We start from the raw sequence: 23,754 nt of genomic DNA, 5'->3' as shown, positions 1-23,754 counted from the left end.
CTGGCTGCACTGCAGCTGCTGTGCAGCACAGAGCACTGGCTCAGGTCGGGCTCTGCAGCTGCGCTGCCCCCCAGCTGCCCAGAGCATTGCGCCGGCAGTGCAGTGAACGGAGGCTATGGGGGAGGGGAGGGAGGCTAGCCTCCTGGGCCAGGAGCTCAGGGGCCGGGCAGGAGGGTCCTGTGGGCTGTAGTTTACCCACCTCTGGTCTACACCCACATACCCTGAAATTAGTAAAAATCATGAGACCATAGGTTAGATTACTCAAAATGCCATCGTAAGCAGTTTTTACTTGTAGAGTACAAAAGATCCCAAACTATCAAACTTTCTTTCCCCCCTCATAGCTCAGGGAGTTGACCTAATAATTTACCATTTAAAAAAAAATAAACTTCCAGCTGGTGATTGACAAGCCATATAATTTTACTTGTTGAGCTGTGGACCTCTCAAAAATGAGGTGGGTGTCAAATGGAAGTGAAGGCAGACAACTGTAGTGAAAGGAATTGAGGATACTATCATTTTAGTCCATCGGAGATGCAATACATGCCTGAACTTGTTCTGTTTCTACAGCTTATACTCCTTCATTTTAATGCAGACAAAAATAGATGGGAGGCATAATTGAGAAGTTGCTAGTGTTACTAGAATCTTTTGCACACTTGTGGGCTTTGATATATCTTTGTCGTGCTGTGAAATGTATTGCTCTTCTGATGCTATTGCCCATTTCTAATGGCCACAAGTAGCTAATGACACCCACTGTGACATTCTCAAAATGCTTTCCCCCACACTTAAAGCTTGTGACCACCTGCTTAGGATGGGTCAGCTGCTAGGGATGGCTGTGGGTTTTTGTGTCTTTTTTTCATAATGTCATGGTATTGATTTTGTCACTGAGCCTGCTTTCTGTTGTTTGGCAAGATAAAATGCTCAGCCTAGTGCAGGTAGGGTGGTAGATAACAGTTAAACTATGCTTGTATTCATTAGTACTTTTAGACAGGCCTCTTAAAGGAAAGCAGCATGGATTGATTTAAATCACTCATGTTAATCATAATTTAAATCAGCAAGCAGAAAACCTTGCTTCAAATAATCAATTTTATTCTTGTTTTTCATTTGTACATCAATTATTTTCTTAAAAAGGTTGATTCTCATTGGCTGGTAACCATTAAAACATGTTAATTTACAACTTAATATAGCCTTTACACTAAACTTGGTATTACTGTTTGTTAACCAGGATATATTATATGTTCACACATTTAAGCCATTTTATAGTACAATATGCATTTATTCACATTCTTGACTTCTATTTTTTTTATTGTTAGAAAGTGGTGGATGATTCAGTTTGTATTTACTGGCTTAATTTTTAACTTGTGACTTATATCAAACTGCATTTGGATGGAAACTGGAATTCAGTTAAAAATTGACAAAAATATTTTGAAATTGTTTTTTAACTTAAAACTACCACAATATGCTGATATTTAGGGAAAAAATGAGTATATCAAGACATATTTTGCATTTAAAAACATTTATTAAACAAAGGCATTAGTACTTGTAGTTAATATATTGAATGGATTGTTTCTGGTTAAGGCTAAGATTTTGCCATGGATATTTTTAGTAAAAATCAGGGACAGGTCACTGGCAATAACGAATAAATTCACTGAAATCCTCGACCTGAAATATCCATTAGAAAATGGGAGGGGCCTGGGCATCTGCAAGGTGGCTGGGAGCTCTGCACCCCCTCCTGGATCCCTCCCCTGCCCCGCCATGGCAGCCGGAGAGCTGCTGGGGTACCGCTGCGACCCATGGCGGCTTTGAGCATGAGGGCCCACTGCCTCAGGTGGTGGGCATACCTCACAACTCCCTGCTGCTGCGGGAGGTGACGAGACCCTTCAGCTCCCAGTGGCCGGGGCTGAAGTCATGGAGATCTTTGGAAGTCACGGATTTCCCTGTCAAAATTGTAGTGTTATTTCTTGTCACCATATGCTTCATGATTTTACAACTAGTAGATCACATCCTGTCTCACCCAGCCTTTCAAGGGGAGTGGTGGGGGCAAAAGACGTATCTGGCTTTAAGACTAAGCTGGATAAGTTTATGGAGGGAATGGTATGATCAGATAGCCTAATTTTGGCAATTAATCAAAGATCAATTGCCAAATTATCAGCAGGTAAGTATGCCCAGTGGTCTGTGATGGGATGTTAGATGGAATGGGATCGGAGTTGCTACAGAGAACTCTTTCCTGGGTACTGGCAGATGAGTCTTGCCCACATGCGTAGGGTTTAACTGATTGCCATATTTGGGATCGGGAAGGAATTTTCCTCCAGGGCAGATTGGCAGAGGCCCTGGAGGTTTTTCGCCTTCTTCTGCAGCATGGGGCATGGGTCACTTGCTGGAGGATTCTCTGCAGCTTGAGGTCTTCAAACCACAATTTGAGGACTTCAGTAATTCAGACATAGGTTAGGGGTTTGTTGTAGAAGTGGATGGGTGAGATTGCATGGCCTGCATTGTGCAGGAGGTCAGACTAGATGATCATAATGGTTCCTTCTGACCTTAAAGTCTATGAGTCTATTGGTAGATTGCTTTACTCTTCCCTTCAATTTCTAATTGGTTTCTCAACTTTGAATGAAGTATTCATTGAACTGAACCAGTTGAATGAACTGAAATGAAGAAAATACTTTCTCTGCATCTGCAAAAGAGCCTGCTGCTGTCAGAAGCTGGTTTGGCACTTTAACAAACTCTAGTTTCAGCTGCTTAGCCAGTGACTTCCACCAGATCAGTGGTTAGACTTTATTTACAGCTTTGGCAGCAAACATTTTTGCTTAATATTGATTTAAAAAAAAAATTGGTTTAAATGATTTTAGTATAGTACGTGTAGGTCTTCATATAGGGTTGTCATCATTTTAAATAGGTTTATTTTTAAAAAGAAAAATGTATGTAATTTAGATATTAAAAATCCATTTTTTATCTACCTTGAAGAAAAGTGATTGTCACTTTTCATATGTGGAAAGCAGTGACAATTATATAAAATCTTACACAGAGTCTGTTTCCCTCCCTTGCACTGTCTCTGCGTAGGATACAGCATATATACCTCTACCCTGATAGAACGTGACCCGATACAGCACGAATTCAGATGTAACACGGTAAAGCAGCGCTCTGGGGGGGCGGGGCTGCACACTCTGGTGAATCAAAGCAAGTTCGATATAATGCAGTTTCACCAATAATGCGGTAAGATTTTTTGACTCCTGGGGACAGCATTATTGGGGTAGAGGTGTATATTGCCTATTAGCTGGGCCATTCATTCTGCAGAGAATCAGTGTAGATTTCTCTGCCCTTCCTGGAAAACCCAGTTTGGTATTTGGAAACAGCTGTTTGCAGCAGAGACCTTGAAAGATTCTGCTTTTCTGATAAGAATTCTTGGGAGACTGCTAATCAGGGAAAGTGAAATAGTTGAACTAAAAACTTCGGCTTCCCTCAGAGTGTGTGTGTGTGTGTGTGTGTGTCATGGATCATCAAATTTCCATAAATCACAAATCCCTATAGATTTTTTTGAAAGAAGAGCCAAGAGTGAAAATTTCTGTAACTCATGTCAAAATGTGGGTTTAGAGAATGTCTATCACAAGCCAGTTGGTGATGGATTAACACAGGGGTAGGCAACCTATGGCATGGGTGCTGAAGGCGGCACATGAACTGAATTTCAGCGGCACTCACAGTGCCCGGGTCCTGGCCACCGGTCATGAGGACTCTGCATTTTAATTTAATTTTAAAAGAAGATTCTTAAACATTTAAAAAACCTTATTTACTTAACATACAGCAATAGTTTAGTTATATATTATACACTTAGAGAAAGAGACCTTCTAAAAACGTTAAAATGTATGACTGGCACACGAAACCTTACGTTAGAGTGAATAAATGAAGACTTGGCACACCACTTCTGAAAGGTTGCCGACCCCTGGATTAACACATCTAGTGTTGTAAAACTTTTTTTGTCTTTTCACTTAGCCACCACGTCTCATGCCTGCTAAAAACATTTAGTGTTAGCTTTATCTCACTTGGGATTTTCTAATGCATTCTTTCCAATTCTTTGGCCCTCTTTCAAGGATATCCCATTGAGGAATCTGCTGTTTGAGAACCAGCACGATAATTGTGTGAGTTTTCTTATTTGGACCATAGTCTCAGTAGTACTACTCCAGTTTTCCAGCAGCTGGGGCAAATAAAGTAAACAGCAGGTGTTGCGTATCAGCAGGTCAGTGAGAGGGAGCAGAACAACCCCAGGTAACTTGTTACAGAGTTCCATTACCAAGGAGGGAGAAATAGTTCATCTACTTTTGATACTGTTTCATGGGAAGGCCACGTAAACAAAGTAGGGAAATGCAACCTAGTTGGCGCACCCTACTATAAGGTGGGTGCATAATGGTTGGAAAACCATTCCCAGAGAGTAGTTATCAGTGGTTCACGGCCTTGCTAGAAGGGTATAATGAGCGGGGATCAGTTCTGTTTATAAAGTTTGCAGATGATACCAAACAGGAAGGGGTTGCAAGTGCTTTGGTGGATAGGATTAAAATTCAAAATGATCTGGACAAGCTGAAGAAATGTTCTGAAGTAAATAGGATGAAATTCAATAAGGACAAATGCAAAGTACTCCACTTAGGAAGGAACAATCAGTTGTACACATAGAAGATGGGAAATGACTGCCCAGGAAGGAGTACTGCAGAAAGGGATCTGGGTGTCATAGTGGACCACAAACTAAATATGAGTCTGCAGTGTAACACTGTTGCAAAAAAAGCAAACTCATTCTGGGATGTAGCAGGAGTGTTGTAAATAAAACACGAGAAGTAATTCCACTCTACTCGTGCTCATTAGGCCTCAATTTACTGTGTCCAGTTCTGGGCGCCACATTTCAGGAAAAATGTAGACAAATTGGAGTAAGTCCAGAGAAGAGCAACAAAAATGATTAAAGGTCTAGAAAGATGAGCTATGAGGGAAGATTGAAAAAACTGGGTTGGTTTAGTCTGGAAAAAAGAAGACTGAGAGGGGACATAACAGTTTTCAAGTATATAAAAGGTTGTTAGGAGGAGGGAGAAACATTGTTTTTCTTAACCTCTGAGGATAGGACAAGAAGCAATGGGCTTAAATTGCAGCAAGGGAGGTTTAGGTTGGACATTAGGAAAAAATTCCTAACTGTCAAGGTGGTTAAGCATTGGAATAAATTGCCTAGGGAAGTTGTAGAATATTCATCATTGGAGATTTTTAAGAGCAGATTAGAAAAATACCTGTCATAGAATCATAGAATATCAGGGTTGGAAGGGACCTCAAGAGGTCATCTAGTCCAACACCTTGTTCAGGACCAATTCCTAACTAAATCATCCCAGCCAGGGCTTTGTCAAGCCTCAAGCCTCACCTCACGTTAAAAACCTCTAAGGAAGGAGATTGCACCACTTCCCTAGGTAACCCATTCCAGTGCTTCACCACCCTCCTAGTGAAAAAGTTTTCCCTAATATCCAACCTAAACATCCCCCATTGCAACTTGAGACCATGACTCCTTGTTCTGTCATCTGGTACTCTGAGAACAGTCTAGATCCATCCTCTTTGGAACCCTCTTTCAGGTAGTTGAAAGCAGCTATCAAATGCTCCCTCATTCTTCTCTTCTGCAGACTAAACAATCTCAGTTCCTTCAGCCTCTCCTCATAAGTCATGTGTTCCAGTCCCCTAATCATTTTTGTTGGCCTCCACTGGACTTTTTCCAATTTTTCCACATCCTCCTTGTAGTGTGGGGCCCAAAACTGGACACAGTACTCCAGATGAGGCCTCACCAATATCGAATAGAGGGGAATGATCATGTCCCTTGATCCCCTGGCAGTGCCCCAATTTATACAGCCCAAACTGCTGTTAGCCTTCTTGGCAACAAGGGCGCGCTGTTGACTCATATCCAGCTTCTTGTCCACTGTAACCCCTAGGTCCTTTTCTGCAGAAAGGACTGGTCAGGAATGGTTTAGATGCTACTTAGTCCTGCCATGAGTGCATGGGATTGAACTAGATGACCTCTTGAGGTCCCTTGTCATATGATTCTATGCTGTTTCTTTCTTTTGCATATTTTCTCTTAACTGTTTTCACATGAAGCACCTAGCTGAGCATTGCAGTTCCCAGGGTGGTTTTGTACAAGGATCTGCAAAGAATAAAAGAAAATTCATAGCAGCAATATTATTGAAGAATTCGAAAAGGCTGCAAAAATGCCTCTGTATAACATTGTTTTGCATCTAATATTCCATGCTGTAGCTCTTGATTTATTCTTGCGTCACTCTTCTGCTCTGCTTTTCTGTGGGAGGCGCAAGGGTTGTGATTTACTTTTTTTCGTACTCTTGTTAGGTAGATGTAACTAGATGGTGATGTGGCTATAGGGATGGGGAGAAGCCAATAAAAGATCAGTATGTAAATTTCTGTAATTACCGAGCTATTATGGAGATGAATCACTAACTTTGAACAGTATCTTTGTGCTCTGATCTGTATGTACATAGTATCTTTCATCAAAGGATTTCAGAGCACTTTACAGACAAGATTTAATCTCACAAGTCACTTAAGCAGTAATATATTTTATTCTCCATTGTGAACGTTTCCCTTATGAAGTCTTAAAACATGACAGAATGTATTTGAGTAAAATTCACCCATCGGGTGTGTACTGTCCTGCAGTTCAGTTCATATCCCTAGTTCAGAAGCTGAGTTTATGGCAAACAAAGTGCCTTTCCGCATGTTGACCTTGCTTGGTGACTGGAGAGGAGTATTATTGGAAGCCCACAATTTACAGATTACACAGTTCATTCCCATTCCGCTTGCCCGTGACTAGTTTGAAGCTGAGAAGGTTGACACTGATATCCAGATTATCTATGTTCTCTCTTACACTACAGTTGTAACGTTCCTTTCTTTTCTTCTCTGGAGGGCTCTCGCTATGTTAGAAATGAGCCTGGTAGTGAAGACAGAGACTCAAGTGAGAAAATAGCATAGTGTTTACAACAGGGGGCTGGTTATCATGACATTTACATTATGTTCCCTGCTCTGCTACCCATTCTGTGTGGCCTTAAGCAAGTTACCTCTTCTGCCTCTTTTTTCTCCATGTGGAAAAGAGGGATGATAGTAGCCTACCTTGTAAGGGAGAATGAGGCTCAATTAACATCTGTAAATGTGCTTTGATAAGTACCCTATAAATGCATACTTTGTATAGATTTGCCTGAACTGACAGAAGATAAGAGCTGCTTACAGTCTAACCAAAGTCTGGACAAAAGAGGTGGGTGTGAAAAGGAAGGCATTTAGCTTTCGTGACTAATTTGGAGCTGCTCTGAAATAATTTATGAGTACTGTATGTTGACTTGGTTACTTGTTTGTTTTCTGTATGAATAGATTTAACTAAACCAGGGGTCGGCAACCTTTCAGAAATGCTGTATCGAGTCTTCTTTTATTCACTTTAATTTAAGGTTTCCCATGCCACTAATAAATTTTCATGTTTTTAGAAGGTCTCTTTCTATAAGTCTATAATATATACCTAAACTATTGTATGTAAAGTAAATAAGGTTTTTAAAATGTTTAAGAAGTTTAATTTAAAATGGAATTAAAATGCAGAGCCCCCTGGACTGTGTCCTGAAAATCAGCTCACATGCTACCTTTGTCATGTATGCCATAGGTTGCCTACCCCTGAACTAAACAGAAGATTGTTTGTTTGAAAAAACAGACAGGAAGGGGAAGAATGGTTCAAGATAAGTCACTTCTTCGCAACATTTGGAAGTTAAGGGACAATGCCAGGTCTATTAGCTTTTGCGTCCTCTCTGGCTAGCCCACAAAACTGGTTTGAACCAGGACAGATGAAAAGAACTCCTGGCAGGTTTAAAAAAAACATTCTCTTGAGAGCGTATAGTTGTTCGGGGGACTATGACACAGACACTGCCTGGGGGTTTCTGAAGAAGTTAGTCCAGCCTAAGTTACCATCAGGGGATGGTAAACTTTTGTGCAAGATAGATTTTGTATAGAGTGTTCTATTTTAAAATTCTTTTTCTCAAAATTCTTTGTTTCTATTGTTCAACAATACTTGAAATTTAAGAAGGCTGTCTGGTCACTCTTTTCACCATGGGTTACAGGCTCCTGAAGGAAAGAATTGCAGGTGCTGAACCCAATTGAATTGGCCAAGTAAGCATAGTCAACACATGGGGTACTGTAGCCTTGGGCCCCATCTAAGAGTGCGTGAATCGTGTGATTCCACCTGAGACATGTAAAGGCACAAGGCCCAGGAACTGCACTCAGTGAGTCCAGAAAGCAGACAAAGGAGCAGTTAACCCTGGAACTGTGACAGATTACTCGTGGATTATTATGTTGGTTAAGTTTGGCACTTGTCTTAACAGTTCCAGATTTATTATTATAGCTTTGTCATGTAGGGAGGAGAAGGCCTGGGTGAATAGTGAGTTTTCAGGAGAGATTTAGTGCAGAGTGAGGTGGACTGTCACACTGGAAGAGGGCTGCTGCTCCAGATGTAGGGCAGCGTAGCTGAAGGAATGAAGTCAAGGGGTTTGTGGAAGTGGGAGGGGATAACAGGATCTTGTGCATAAATCAGGAGTTTATAAGATCATGAATCCTTCAGAGAGGGGGCCTTCTTTTCGCACCTATCTCTAAAGTGCTTCACACACTGGTGTGATACACGTAAATAGCAATAGGGAGGGAGGACAGAAACTTAGACAAGAGGTGGCACCGTGCAAGGCCTCAAATGTGCTTGTTTGGACTTGAAACCAATGAAGGGATTTTTGAGAAGAGAGATGAAAATCAACTTTTAAGTAGAACCCTATGCGGATACAAATTTTTTTTATCCACATCCGATCTGCAGACATGGTCCTCGGATATCTGCAGATCTCTGCTTTTAAGTATTTTTCTAATTTCACTGCTCTACAGCCAAAATGCTTCTGAAATAAATGTAGTCCAGCTTTACTAATTCTGGGTCACTGAGAACGAAAATGATGCTTAAAATTGTTGATTGGCTCTAGTTTTCAAGATATGCTATTTGATCAGTATATATGACCCTTGACTTGGGAATGGCGGAGGATAAGTGAGTAATAAAGGGAAGGGATCTCAATTTAAACCAGAAATGACTAAAATACATCTTTGACTGGATCTATGAATAAATCTATGACTGGGTTTGGACAGTACTTGCTTTTTAGGCAAACCAATGAATGATGCAATCTGAAGCTGGTATTGCATCATACATGATATGAATTGCATCATGTTATTCCTAGAAGTCATGGATGATGCAATCATAACGAAGCTTACATCACTCTGCTGAACAAATTGCCCTATATCAGCTCTAGAAATCATACAGTGTCCTGCTGTCTTATTTGTCAGTGTTTGATTTTGCAAGGGACACATTTCTGTTTAGCCAAAGTGAGCAGAGATGCCTTGTACTTGTGTGAACGGTGCAGATAACTTCTGCTATGTTTGTGGTGAAGAGACTTTCGCATCACAAAAGTGCAGTGTAACCACTCTGGTTAAGAAAGCCTATCACCTTTATTTTGGCTGCCAAATTGGAGATCAGGACAAGAGGTGGGCCTCACACATATGCTGCAACACTTGTGCAACAAATCTTCGCCAGTGGTTGAACTGGAAAAGGAAATCTATGCCTTTTGCAGTGCCAATGATTTGGAAAGAGCCAATGGATCATACCAGCAATTGTTACTTCTGCATGGTGCCTTCAGTTGGGAAAGGTGTGTCAAAGAAGAAAAAGTGGACTGTGCATTATCCAAACATTCCATCAGCTATACGCCTAGCACCCCACGGAGAAGGACTGCCGGTTCCTGATGCACCAGAATCATTCTCACTTGAGTCAGACGAGGAAGAGGATGAAACTTCTGGTCCTGAACCATCAACTTCACAGGACCTACATTTTTTCCCATCCTCCTCCTCTGAACCACACCTCATAACACAAGGTGAACTGAATGACCTTGTTAGGGATTTGGAACTACCCGAGGGTAAGGCAGAGCTGTTGGGCTCCAGACTACAGCAGTGGAATCTCCTGGCAGGCTATCAGGGCAAATGGAGCCAATCAATGCTTTCAGACTATTGCTGGACAGTGACAAGAGATGCTCCATTTAGTGAATACAAGAGACAAGCCAAGAAGCGCCGAGTAGACACCGAATAGAACTAAACTATGTACATAATAGTTTTTTTGCCTTTTGTTTCATAATAAATTTTATTTATATAACCCTTTTGCTGATTTTTAAAGTGTTACATAAACAGGACAGGTGAAATATCATGTAAAGCAACCATAAACACATGAAAAGACCTAGGTTTACAATTTATGATTAAAACTCTACTATCTACACAATATACATAGACATAAAATGTAAAAACTTAAATATCTTAAACAGTAGCCAGTCGTTTTAATTGTCATATTTGAATTCAGCACATCAAAATACATAATAAATAGCACATTTTATCTCTGAAGCAGACGACTTCTCAAAAATTGTAGACCAGTGTTTTCAAACTTTGCACTTGTAAATGTCTCTGGTACTGAATTGGAGGTATGGAATTATTGGCGAGGAACTGAATCAGGGTTGCCTGTGGTTTTGTAGTTCAAGATTTAGATGGTTTACTAGTGTGTCCATCTGCTGGTACAAGGTGTGATTTCCCAAAAGAAGAGGTATCGTGTTTAAGCCCATACTCCATTTGATGTCTGTCAAAAGGCAAAGATAACAAGGAAAAGTTGCTGTCTAATGTGTCTGCTGGTTGTGTAACCAGGCAGTGCATGACTTATGCCATGCTGCCTCACAGTAGAATCTCTTAGAGCAGTTCAGTGTCTAAGTGTTCTCTTGCTTGAACTTTGGAGATTTGCTTTGTCATTCTCCTGTTATTTTTCTATGTTGTTACTTTCATTTTCTGTTTAGTCTCTAGAAATTTCCTTGAATCCTCCATTGTGAGGGCCCAAGCATTTAAGAAAAGCAAAGTGAAACCCAGCTGTTTGTGTGGAGTGGGGGGCTGGCAGGCAGGTAGGGTGACCAGACAGCAAGTGTGAAAAATCGGGACCGTGAGGAGGGTGGGGTTATAGGAGCCTATATAAGAAAAAGACCCAAAAATTGGGACTGGTCCTATAAAATCGGGACATCTGGTCACCTTACAGGCAGGGAGGGAGGAGGTGTGATACCTGGACACACTGGGACAGCAAGTCTGCTTTTCAGCTTGCATCTTGTTCAGTAGGTTTTTTTTATTAAATGCTGCAGCAGACTCTGAATTGTTTCCCAGTGGCAAAGCAAGCTGATGAAATACGACACAGGGATGGGAAAAGACTTGGCAGAGGGCCTTGATGCACAAATAACCCACTACCCTCTGAAGTATGCTTAGAGCCAGGCAAACAGAAAACAAAATATTACAGACTGCTTTCAGAATTGCTGCAGAATTTCCCCTCAAGATCTGTCTTTTGTTTCCTTGTTCTTTTCACCTTGGTGCAATGGTTTTATTGCTTGTGTGCTGCACACTTGGGATCAGACATTTTAGGATGTCTGGAGATTTATCTCTGTGGATGGAGAGGAGGAAGAGCTGTGTGCAGTGATACCATGTCTGGCTGCAGTGATACCATGTCTGGCTACAGTAATATCTTTAACCTTGTGTCAGGTTAATGTGGGGAAGAAATTTCATTGAAGACTGATGTCTAGATCATGGTGGTAACTGGTTGAGTGAACAGTAACTTTTTGGCATAGCTCCAGCGTGAGTTATGTAGATCTTGTTCAGTGTATAAGCAACAGGCATCCGATGATGTAAAACCAAGCATTTGTCTTCATTTATTAGCTAATGTGACATGCACCCTTCCTGTAGCATTTGACTGAGCTGGCTGTTCTAAATATAGTCCTATCTTTCCTAAGTAGAAAATGCCTAGAGTGGAATAATGGCTTATAGTGTAAAATGCATTGATTGTGTGTCAATGAAAATCTTGCATGGTGGCTATTGTGATCAGAGTCTGATCTGTGCTAGGTAAAGCCTAACAGTAATTAAAAAAAAAATAAATCCTTAACCTGTTTGACTGCCTAAAGCTACCTATTATGTCCTGCAGGACATTCCTCCAGTGTCACCTGATGCATTGCGTACATTCTCCATGACTTAAACATGATGCAAGTTAATGCAGCCATGATTGTGACTAACATGTATTTAAACCTAAGCTCTCTATCCCCTCTTCCCCCAGTCCTGATAGCTTCTATAGACATACTTAATTTTCGTGTAAGATAGTTACTCCTTTTGCCTTAAGCAGTTAGCTAGTATTGGGGGAGGGGGGGCGGTTGCTGTGTCTAGTGGGCTGTTTCCATTATGCGGGGAGATTGCAACCCTGTTTATTTAAAAAGAGCATCAAAACAGCCATACTGAGTCAGACCAATAGTCCATCTAGCCCAATTGTTCTATCTTCCATCAGTGGCCAGTATCAGGTGCTTCTGGCAGTTGGAGGTTTAGGGACACCCACAGCATGGGGTTGTGTCTCTGACCATATTGGCTAATAGCCATTGATGAAGTTATCCTCCATGAACTTTGATAATTCTTCTTTGAACCCAGCTGTACTTTAGGCCTTCAAATGTTCCATGACAAAGAGTTCCACAAATTGGTTGTGCATTATGTGAAGAAATACTTCCATTTGTTTGTTTGAAACCTGCTGTCTATTAACGTCGTTGTGTGACCCCTAGTTCTTGTGTTGTGCAAAGGGGTAAATAACAATTTATCATTCACTTTCTCTACACCATTCATGATTTTACAGACCTCTATCAATCTCTTAGTCATCTCCTTTCTAAGGTGAATGATTCCGGCCTTTTTCGGCTCTATCTACACTATCACTTAGTTTGGTATAACTGTGTTGCTCAGGGATGTGAATAAGCCACCGCCCTGAGGCCTTGTCTACACCACAAAGTTGCAGCACTGGTGAGGGGGTTACAGCGCTGCAACTTAGGAGGTGTACACATCTGCAGGGCATTACCAGTGCTGCAACTCCCTGTTTGCAGCGCTGGCCGTACACCTGGTCGAACCTCGGGTGTAGAGGATCCAGCGCTGGTGATTCAGCGCTGGTCATCAGGTGTAGACACTCACCAGCGTTTTTCTTGACCTCCGTGGAATAAGCAGGTATCCCAGCATACCTGAGGAAGCCTCGCTGGTAATCAAGCAGGTATCCTTCCCCGCGGTTTGCTCTCGCGTTCCCCGAACCCCCCAGCAAGCAAGTCTCCTTCCCCGCGGTGTGCTCTCGCGTTCCCCGAACCCCCCCGCAAGCAGGTCTCCTTCCCCGCGGTTTGCAGGGGGGTTCGGGGAACGCGAGAGCAAACCGCGGAGAAGGAGACCTGCTTGCGGGGGGGTTCGGGGAACGCAAGAGCACACCGCGGGGAAGGAGACGTGCTTCCCCGTGGTTTGCTCTCGCGTTCCCCGAACCCCCCTGCAAGCAGGTCTCCTTCCCCGTGGTTTGCTCTCGCCTTCCCCGAACCCCCCTGCAAGCTGCCCAACAGCGCTGCAGTGTGGCCACATCTAACACCACTTGCAGCGCTGGTTGCTGTAAGTGTGGCCACTCTGCAGCGCTGGCCCTATACATCTGTACTAATACAGCTGTAACAACCAGTGCTGCAAAATTGTAGATGTAGACATACCCTGAGTGACCTAAGCACGGATGTGGACAGTGCTATGTTGGCGCTTGTTGGGAGTGAATTAATTAAGTTGATAGAACAGCTCTCTGTCAGCTTAGAGCAGGTGCAGCTGTGCCACTGTAAGCTCTCTGATGTAGTCATAGCCTCAATCTCTCTTCATATAGAAGCCGTTCCATACTCCTGATCATTTGTTGGCTTTTTTTGCACCTTTGTCAGTTCTAATATACCTTTTTTTTTTTTTTTTTTGGTGATGAATGTACACAAACTCCTGTTTCCGTGAACGCATCAGAAATCAAACAGGAGGCAGTTTCTTTGCTTGCTGCTCCTAACCTCTCTTCAGTCACTCTACCCAAAAAGCCCTCTTTGCTTTCTGTCAGGGTCATGCTGCAAGTGCTTCTCTTTCTGTTTCTTTGGCTTTCTGACAAGCTTCTCTTTACCTGTTCTCTGGGTGGTTTTGCTTACAGACCCACACATTCTACACCAAACAATATCCAGCCCCCATGCGTTTGCATTTTGCTCCCAGTGAAACCTCTCTAGTTGCATAGGTCAGCTTCTGACAGGGCCTTGCACATGGCCTGTTTTTTGTTTTTTTTTGAGTGGTTGCTCCTATGGACTTGTTTATTTTAATCTAAAGAGGAGCTTAACTGCTTCTTACCTGTATCCTGAATGAGGGGCAGCCGTTACGCCCAGTATTTTCAATAAAGCTTCACCCAGCCTCCATTGCAACAGTACCTTTTACCCACTGAAAACTCTCACAGTGTGCCCGCAAGGTATTATCTCTGTTTTAGATGGGTAAACTGAGAGCTTAAGTGGCTTGCCTGAAGCTCACATAGTGAGTTAATAGTGTAGCCTGGAATTGAAGCTAGGAGTTCGGAATCCTCATCCCATCGTATGTCCTTTCTTTTGAAATTGCTTTTCAAATGACTTAATTTCTAAAGTATTTGCTATGGCTCTAGAGGCCATAACATTGAATGGTGCTCCAACATGTGTGTACTGCTGCCGGCTTCTACTGTCATCTGATCTGTTGCATCTTAAGTACACTCTGTCTGTCTGAAATAGATTATAAGCAGCGTGGAGCTGGGACTGCATTCAGGACTGAGTATGCTGTCAGCAGTAAATAAATAGGCTCCTTGATTGGAATTCCTGCCATTCTGTGTATAACCATGTATCTTGAAGGCAGCGGGGCCTGTATCATAGCAATCCAGCAATTAAGTAATCACGCATGTGTTTTTTGTGCTTCATCCATTCCACACAGCCAGAGGATCAGAAGACCTTGTGCAGGCGAGTCTCATCTTATGCGCATTTAACATGCGCGAATTCAGCTTTGCGCAGTCGGCAAAAACAAAAAGAGAAAAATAACAATTTAAATACTGTACCTGTAGTGCGAGCGATTCTGCCTGCTATTACACGCAATGTCATTTTGACTATGCACGATTTTTGCTTTACACGCTGACAGTGGAGCATAACCCTAGCGTAAGATGAGACTTGCCTGTACTCCAAAATTAACCAACGGAACTAATGCTCTTGAATTTTTTTGTTTACCTTTAAGAGATGGGAGTATATAAGCCCTTGAGAGTGACCTGATTCAGCTGGTCTGTACTTAAGACTGCATTCTGTTTTGCTTTCCAGGAACCTACAAGCAGCCATTGGAGCCTACTATGACTTTGAGAGTCCGAACATCAATGTGCCCTCCATGTCCTTTGTTGAAGATGTTACCATAGGAGAAGGGGAGTCAATCCCTCCTGATACACAGTTTACAAAAACATGGAGGATACAAAACACAGGTAAATGGGGGTAAATCTTTCCTTTTTCATTGAACTGAGCTGGAAACTTGATTGAAACAAAGATCCACTTGTTTAAAATGATCTTTTGTTCCGCAGTAATAAAGTTATTTCATATTGAGGTGTTAATGAAGGGGGAGGCTTTCAAAAACACAAGGGGCAGCTAAGTGCCCAAATACGATTGAAAGTCAGTGGTAGTTAGGTGCCTGCCTTTTTGGTGCCTTTGAAAATGTTCACCTTTTTGGACACTGACATTCGGGCAAAAGGTAAGCATATTACGTTGACAAATGGGGAGCTGTAATTTATCTTAGCTTCCTTGAGGAGTTAAGGTAGATTAGTCTGGAGAGGATGTAATGCCAAGGCCTTTATATAGGTTAGAAAGAAAAGAAAGCAAACGTGATGTGATATCTGCTTCCCAGCCCCTTCCTCTTCTCCCTTCCTCATTGCCTTTCCCAGGAGGGTTCTTTTGTGTTGGAGGTAACATGACGAGATAGAGCCAGATGGGGGTCTATATGGGTTTAGAAGGACCTTACAACCTCTTCTTTTCAGTCCCAGGCTCAATCACTTCAGCAGTTTCCATCCCTCTGAACTGGGTTGATGTTTTTTGTTCCCTTCGTTAGTACAGTAGTTTATGGGGTGTATTTACTTGGAGCTCTGTGTAAGAACAGTAGCCTGGTAGCACCATTGTATTTATGGGGATGTTTGTTTTCCTGTTCAGGCCTTCTGTTTTGACTGTTGGATATCCTGAACATTTCAAACTCGGAAGACAGGGAATTTGTGATGCAAATTCTCAGTCTGAAAGAAAAACCATGTGACCTAGAAGTGGTCCTAAAATTGTTCAGTTGTTTCTGTTGATGGAATTATTTATTCTTCTAGTTCTTCTATCCCTATGCTGTATACTTCACTTATGAAGGGATATTTAGTTGGGATGATAGTTGTATTGGAGCAACTCTCTAGGAACAGGTTTAGCCTTACTATATTTAATAGAATGGATGGTACTCTGGAGCCAGACTGTACACCACTGAAATCAGTAGCTTTGCCACAGACTCCAATTGGATCACGATTAGCCCTGGGGACAGTGTTATCCAAAATTCTATTTCAGACAGATTCACGTGACCAGCTACGGTGTTCAGTGATCTTTTGAGTTCCTGTCTCTTACTACAGAATTTGCCAAGTAAAGATGAAATCCAAAGGAAGTTCTTTTCTTAGGTATGCATTCAGTACAGGATTTCTTATTTTCAATCTTTTCTCTCATTTAAGAAAGGCTTTTCTAATCAGAATCTCTTCCAGCAAGAGGAATGGAAACAGTTTATCTTTAAAAAGGGATATTTTTCAGTAAATTAACTCAGCTCATTAAATAAAACAATTCTGAACTCCTTGAAACTCAAGAGCAGCCAGTATGTTAGAACTGCATTTCATGTGGTTTTTTTTTTGTGTGGTCTGTATTCTGTCCCTTCGGTTAAATGTGGGACACTTTATAGAACCCATGAGAGAGTCAAGAAATCAGTGGAGTTGATTCAACTCTGAGAAGAGATGGTGTAAGCTCAGACTAAATTACTCTCATTGCAAGGCTGTGACAGTTGCAATTCTATTAAAACTGTGTGAATTGTGTGAAATTAGGAACAGAGTAATCTTGTGGCAGTTTTTAGAGGAGAGGATGTGATGCAAGTTTGTGGAGACAACATTCCAGCATGAGGTGAGCCAAAACAGTCATCTCCGTGTGAGTCTGAAGTGAGGTCAGGCAAAATAAACTCTTAGCGCTTATCTACTGAGATGTAATTAAGGGAGGAAAATGAGAGCTGTGGATTCAAAGGGAGATAATACTTTGTCCTCGAGTGCTGCAATGACAGGCTGTCATATGAGTAGTTAACCTGTGTATCTGAATTTAATTGTCATGCTTTTGCTGCTTCTGTGCAGAATGATAGCATAACAAGCAAATTACAGCTGTGTTAAAAATCATAAATGACTCTTCTTGCATCAGAACTTGGAGCACTGTGTAAGTAATAAGCTAAGCATTATAAAACAAACGTTTTTAAAACCCATCATCCAAAAAACTTAGATTTAGATACAGGACATTAGGGCAAGAAGTGAGGTAAAGATAAACTCAACACTTTGTAAGCTGGCAATCCTATGGAAAAACACTTATTGCAGAGAGAGGGTTTAGGTGTCATATTGGACTTTCCGGTGTGTATGTGGTGACTGGGTAAAATGTAAAGGTGACTGTTGAGCACTTTATTTCTAATGTGGAAAACTATTTGGCAGATCTGTATGTTTACTATGTATATAATGTATGGACAGTTAGTGTCAAATATGAGACATTCTTGACAGCGATGTGGGATAGATCCAGGGGGAACAAGTTTTTCACCTTAGCAACCCCCACGGCAAAGGCACTATAATCTTCTCAGCAGTTGAGGTGGAGTTTCCTAAAAGTCCAGATCCTGTCTAAGCTTCAGAACCTTTCAGGATGAGGCTGGAAAATACTAGCTCCAAATGAAAGTCCCATAGGTGAGATCTACTGTTGACTGACAGACGTGTTTCTAGTAACTAAAAACCCTTTGCTTCCCCGTCCTTATTATCTTTTTTCCCCTTTGTTTTTATGGTTAAGTCGTAAAATCCCTCCCACAAATGACAGATGTGCCTTCTTGAAAATGTGGATTTTCGTTTTTTTTTAAAATTCTAGATTAATTGTTAGATGCAGTGAATTTTATGTTGTCTTTAAAATTTGTTTCCATTCCTAAAGTTCTTGGGTCTTGTAGAATATGGGTAGGGAGTTGAAGGAAACAGTTTCAACTTAGAATTCCTTGGTTTTTGTGGCTTCCTGTGAAAACCAAACTTTGTTTTGGCTTCCACCAGGGCTAAAACATTACCTTCTTTTGTACATTTTGGCTATAACAATACTTGGCCTTATCCAGACTACACTTTTACAACTTGGTTTAGCTTCAGTCTGGGTTAACTACTGTTTTTGTGGTGGTGGTGTTACTGTGCCGATTAGGCCAGTGTCTTACATTTAAAAAATATTTTAATTAATATTTAATATCCAAGGACTGGAATGTTCAGGATTAGATCTTGCTAGTTAGGTGAAGTGAAGCCAAGTTTCTTAATGATCCTGCAGCAACCCTTGATTAAATGACTTCAGTTCTAAAACATGAAAAAAACAGAGCGAGGCATCGCTTTGAGGGATTTGGTGTGGCAGAGCTGCATTCTGTCCGATGCAGAGAGCAGAGTTGTTGTGTACTCAGTTGGTTGAACAGGTCAATTAGAGTTCTGTAAGCATGTAGTTCTGTTTATGAATAAACTGGTTTCAGGCAAGGGCTTTTTGCCTGTTATCAAAAACCAAGATCCAGTCCTCCTGCAGTGTGATAGTCTTTTTGCAGGCTAGCCGATCTTCTGTAATAGCACTAAAGAATCACCCTGATTCAACAGACTTACTTTCATCTCCCAGTCTACCTCTAACTGCTGCAAGCTCCTTTGGACAGCTACTGCAATTTGTCATCTCCTGAGAAATGCATGTACTGAAATAGAATGACACAATCATCATTTTGTTTTAATGGTGCATATCAGCTATAGCACTCGAAGCACATGGCAAACTTAAAGCCATTAAAACTGATAAAAATCACGTTGCCAGGGTGCACACCCTTTCACACAAGTTGTCACACTCCATAACTCCCACACATCACAACATAAGGCCTGCTAACCACTCAGATCTTCCTTTCCCAAGGGTCCCCAACCTTCGTGCTGTTCTTTACTGTAGCTGGGTCCAAAGATAGCTGCCCTGATCCCATTCCAACTATCCTGCACTGATACTTCCTCAGTTGGTTTTCTCTCTAGATCCAAACCCCATAAATCTTGATTCACTGCCATGCCTCACTGCAGTACCTCCAGAGAATAGCTGACTTTATGGAAGAGTCTATCTCAATGAATGCTCCTACAAGGTGTCCCTTGGTCACTAATACCTATCCAGAGTTGCCATCTCAGCACAGGCTTGCAGTAATCATATATATCTGTCCAAGTTTCTCTGCAGCCCATGGACTTCGCTAAACTGCTCCCATTAACATAGAGCAGGCAGAATGCAATCCCTACAGCTCAAAGACCAAATTTCTCATTCCAGCTCATATCACATTCTCAGGGCAAGAGAGTATCCAAATGCCATGTTGACACTGATCTTCACACAACCACTGGAGCCATACTCTATAACTTTTTCAAAGCCATTCTCCACAGTTTTTCCATTTCACCAGCCCCTCCTCTTTTGCCATTGCATGAAACTGCTGTATCTGCCCTCAAATGAGCTGTTGCATGTGCACCAAATACCACTTTGCACCATGCCTTCATAGTATACAACATCAGCCCCTAGAACGTCAATCTATACTTGGATCTCAGAATACGCTGTCCGAGTTCAGCCACAGCATCATGGAGCTGGGAGGGGCTCACTGCAGGAAGGAGAAATAAAACAATATAAAAGATGTTATTTCTAGTTGACAAGTTTACAGACGGAGAGCACAACAGCATTTGTCCTTCCCAAGACTGCCAACAAACTGAAAAAGGAACATGACACCCTGGAGGAAAATGTCTTGTTAAAATATTTTCAATTATGAGACTGGGGGGAGGAGGGAGGAAACCAAAACAATTAAGATGGAAAAACTAGCTGGTTATCTTCACTGAGTGCTACATGTGTCCCCAGCATGGCTAAAATGCAACTGAATGTGTCATCACAAAGTCTCGCTCAGATATGTTGATTATTGTTGGACTTTGTTAAACCACGGCTCTGGGTTTCTCAGTTTTTCAAGGACTTGTGCATATTCTACAGATCTTTCCTTTCAGTTGGTCACGTGCCGGAACAGTTATGTTTTGTATGAAAATCTTTCTCTCCCCTTGCTGTTGTATGAGAACTAGAAAATTTGACTAAGTTGGTATCTGTTAGCCACCTTGAAATCTCCTTGACTGTTCAACAGAGCAGTGTAACCAATTTAATAAAATGTTTATCTACTCGAGCAGGCACTTGCCAGAAAAGAAGCCGATGCAAAGTTGCTACAATTGCATTGTCACTGACACTTTAATACCTTTTTCTGCTCAATCAGGGACAGAGGCATGGCCCCCAGGGGTTTGTCTTAAGTATGTCGGGGGAGACCAGTTTGGCCATGTAAACATGGTGATGGTCAGGTCGCTAGAGCCACAGGAGATTGCAGATGTCAGCGTTCAGATGTGCAGCCCCAGCACAGCGGGAATGTATCAGGGACAGTGGCGCATGTGCACTGCTACAGGACTCTATTATGGAGGTAAGTTATTCCTCTCTTTGCAGTTCTCTCTTGTTTGTAATGCTCCCAAAGCATACAAGGTAGGAGCCTTCATCCTTGTATTGCTGTTGGCCAAATACTTGCTGGTATCCCAGTCACCTTCCTAATATCCAAATGGTAATCTAGAGGTACTGTAACTTTTATTCCTGTGTGTGTTAATGGAATAGCTGCCAATACAGCACCTCCCTCTGGCAAGGTGTGAGGAGTACTGGGCATGTTATTGTGATAGTCCTTGGTATATGTCCTGTGATAAGTGCTGTCTTCAGCATCCCAGAAGGCCAGTGTGTCCAGTATGTTAATCCTGAAGTATATTCAGATTGCATTCCCCATGTTTGTACCAGGAGTAGCAAGATGTAGATCTATCAGATCCAAGAAACTAAACCTAGAGAATGAAATGGTTAAGACCTATGAGTTGATCTAGATTATTCCCTTGGCGCCAGTGCTGGACTGTGCTTTATACTTGATCCTTCAGGTTTTTTCCAATTCAGTTTTAAGAGTGGAACAAAGAGTTTTCACCAGTTTTCATGGAAGACTATTTTACAGTGTAATTGACCGTATCAGGAATTTTTTTGCTCAAGTGAGAGCTGTTCAGTGCTTGGCACTTTTGAAAACCATGCAGCTTAGCGGGGCACCTAAATATGGACTTTGAAATCTAAGGGTTTATCTAAACTAGGAAGTTGTGCTGATTTTACTCTACTGGTATAATTAAAGTTGCTCAAATCCTGCCCTCCTTCCCCCAGTTTGGGTGCAGTTATAATAGCATAGAAATATTTTATGCTGCATGGCTATTCCCATGGCTGTTCCCAACTATACTGATTCAAAATTATCTGGACATGCTGGAGAAATGATCTGAAGTAAATGAGGTGAAATTCAATAAGGACAAATGCAAAGTATTCCATTTAGGAAGGAACAATCAGGTGCACACATACAGAATGGGAAATGACTGCCTAGGAAGAAGTATTGTGGAAAGGGATCTGGAGGTCCTGGTGAGTCAACAGTGTAACCCTGTTGGAAAAAAAAGCAAACATCATTCTGGGATGTATTAGCCAGAGTGTTTAAGCAAGACATGAGAAGTAATTCTTCTGCTCTACTCTGTGCTGATTAAGGAGTATTGTGTCCCGTTCTGAGCACCATATTTCAGGAAGGATGTGGACAAATTGGAGAGAGTCCAGAGAAGAGCAAGAAAAAATATTAAAGGTCTAGAAAACATGACCTACCATGAGGGAAGATTGAAAAAATGGGATTTGTTTAATCTGGAAAAGAGAAGGCTGAGGGGGAACATAACAGGTTTCAAATATGTAAAGGGTTGTTAGAAGGAGGAGGGAGAAAAATTGTTTTTCCTAACCTCTGAAGATAGGACAAGTAAGGGCTTAAATTGCAGTAAGGGCGGTTTAGGTTGGATATTAGGAAAAACTTCTTAACTGTCAGGGTGGTTAAGCACTGGAATAAACTGCCTAAGGAGGTTGTGGAATCTCCATCACTGGAGATTTTTTAAGAGCAGGTTAGACAAATGCCTGTCAGGAATGGTCTAGATAATACTTAGTCCTGCCATGAGTGCAGGGGACTGGACTAGATGATCTCTCAAGGTCCATTCCAGTTCTATGATTCTGTGATTTAAGGCTGGGCTACATTGCAGATATACTGGCAAAACTTAAGTTGGTAAAAAATAAATAAATGGGGGGCTGGGGAATCATACCCTTAACCAAAATAGTTAGCCCAGTAAAACCTAAATGTAAACCAGCCCTAACCTCATGCACCTAGTTTTGAAAAACGTGTCCTGTATTTGGAAAGTACCTAAATAGTTTGGGCCCCACCTAAATAATAAATAACTCACTGTCCTCTTCTGCAGGGCACTTCACTCTTTTGAGATTTGCACCGAACATTCACTGATACTAACGGCTAGCGAGAACATTGCAAAAAAGATTTTCATGATTTTTTTTTTTGTTTTTTTTGCCAGTTAAGAGTTCACGAAATGCATGGAGTCAAATGAGGAATATTAGCACCAGGGGCCAAAATAATTATTCTCTTCAAAAAGTACATGCTTATTGAGAATTGTCAGCAGATCTGAGCTTCCTTTGAAGGGGATGTAATTTATACGTGAAATGAGAGGACAGCTTTCTCTTCTGCTTTTATTTCAGTTCAGGATGTCTGCATAACTGCAGTTGTCTTTGTTGCAGAGCTATGAAAGAGCATGTGATTTTTATTTTTAAAGGTCATTAGAAGTATAGTGTAGGGTAAAGGTTATAAATCTTCTTTATTTGCTTTTTTCATCTATAGCTCTTTCTGATATTTACATTCCTCAGAAACATAAGTGGTGTCATATCAAATCAGATCCATAAAGAGTGAGAGCTTGCTTCCAAGGAAGATCCCTCCCCATAATTTATAGCCAGTTCAATGTTGTACACAGTGTGCGGAATTCTTTCCTGATCCCTGTAAAGGATGGGATGGTGCTCTGAAGCATGGTTTGATTACCCCTGTTTTAGCTGGGATAACTACAGATGATGATGATCATAAAATTACTAATGCTTGGAATGTGGGAGTAATTTTATTTGTAGAAGCATTCTTTTGTCTTTTGTTTCTCCAACTGTGGGGCATCTAGAGAGGAAATTTGCTTTCCTGTGATCTTCTGCATATACCATATTTTTTAGATCCCTAATCATGTATTAGTTTCTTCCCTGTTAGAATTTTGAAATGATATGGTGCTTTAATTCCCTTTCTTAAATGGTGGAAATGGAACTGGCTATTACCAGTAGGTATCCTTCCAGATATGTGCAGCATACCTAATTTTGACTAGCTCTGAATGTGTGTGCATTGGGAGGATAATTTTGCCATCTCTCAGTTTCCCTCCCTCCCTAAACCCACCCCCAAGTTATTAAAACAATCATTCCTCCCCCAAGAGGACTGGAAGTGGCTTCCTATGGAGTGCAGTGCTTCTTAAGAGCATTAATCAGAGGTGTGTTTTGAAAATAACACAAAGTGCTTCTCCTGGGACTAAATGTGCTACTTCCACAGCTCTCCCAGACCCTCAGGATCTAGGGAGCTCTAAATTTGAATTCAGATGATCCTAAACCACTG

The 23,754-nt window shown here is 41.5% G+C and overlaps 1 protein-coding gene across 7 annotated transcripts in view; it reads left to right on the top strand.

Annotated features, from left to right (window-relative positions):
• ILRUN (inflammation and lipid regulator with UBA-like and NBR1-like domains) overlaps positions 1-23,754 on the top strand; it is a 56,312-nt gene that overhangs the window by 12,343 nt on the left and 20,215 nt on the right. For 6 of the 7 annotated variants that reach the window (XR_007774408.1, XR_007774410.1, XR_007774409.1 and 3 more), the window contains exons 2-3: positions 15,237-15,391; positions 20,464-20,661. Coding sequence is in view for 4 of the 7 variants with exons in the window: in XM_050953090.1 (XP_050809047.1) it covers positions 15,237-15,391; positions 20,464-20,661 (353 nt within the window). In the remaining 3 variants the exon portion in view is untranslated. The remainder of the gene's footprint in view (positions 1-15,236; positions 15,392-20,463; positions 20,662-23,754) is intronic. The other variant, XM_050953093.1, reaches the window with a different exon arrangement.

Source organism: Gopherus flavomarginatus, chromosome 5, assembly GCF_025201925.1.
Source record: "Gopherus flavomarginatus isolate rGopFla2 chromosome 5, rGopFla2.mat.asm, whole genome shotgun sequence".
Lineage (NCBI taxonomy): Eukaryota > Metazoa > Chordata > Testudines > Testudinidae > Gopherus > Gopherus flavomarginatus.
Note: the sequence above shows the minus strand (reverse complement) of the source record. Positions and strands in the feature narration are given on the sequence as shown.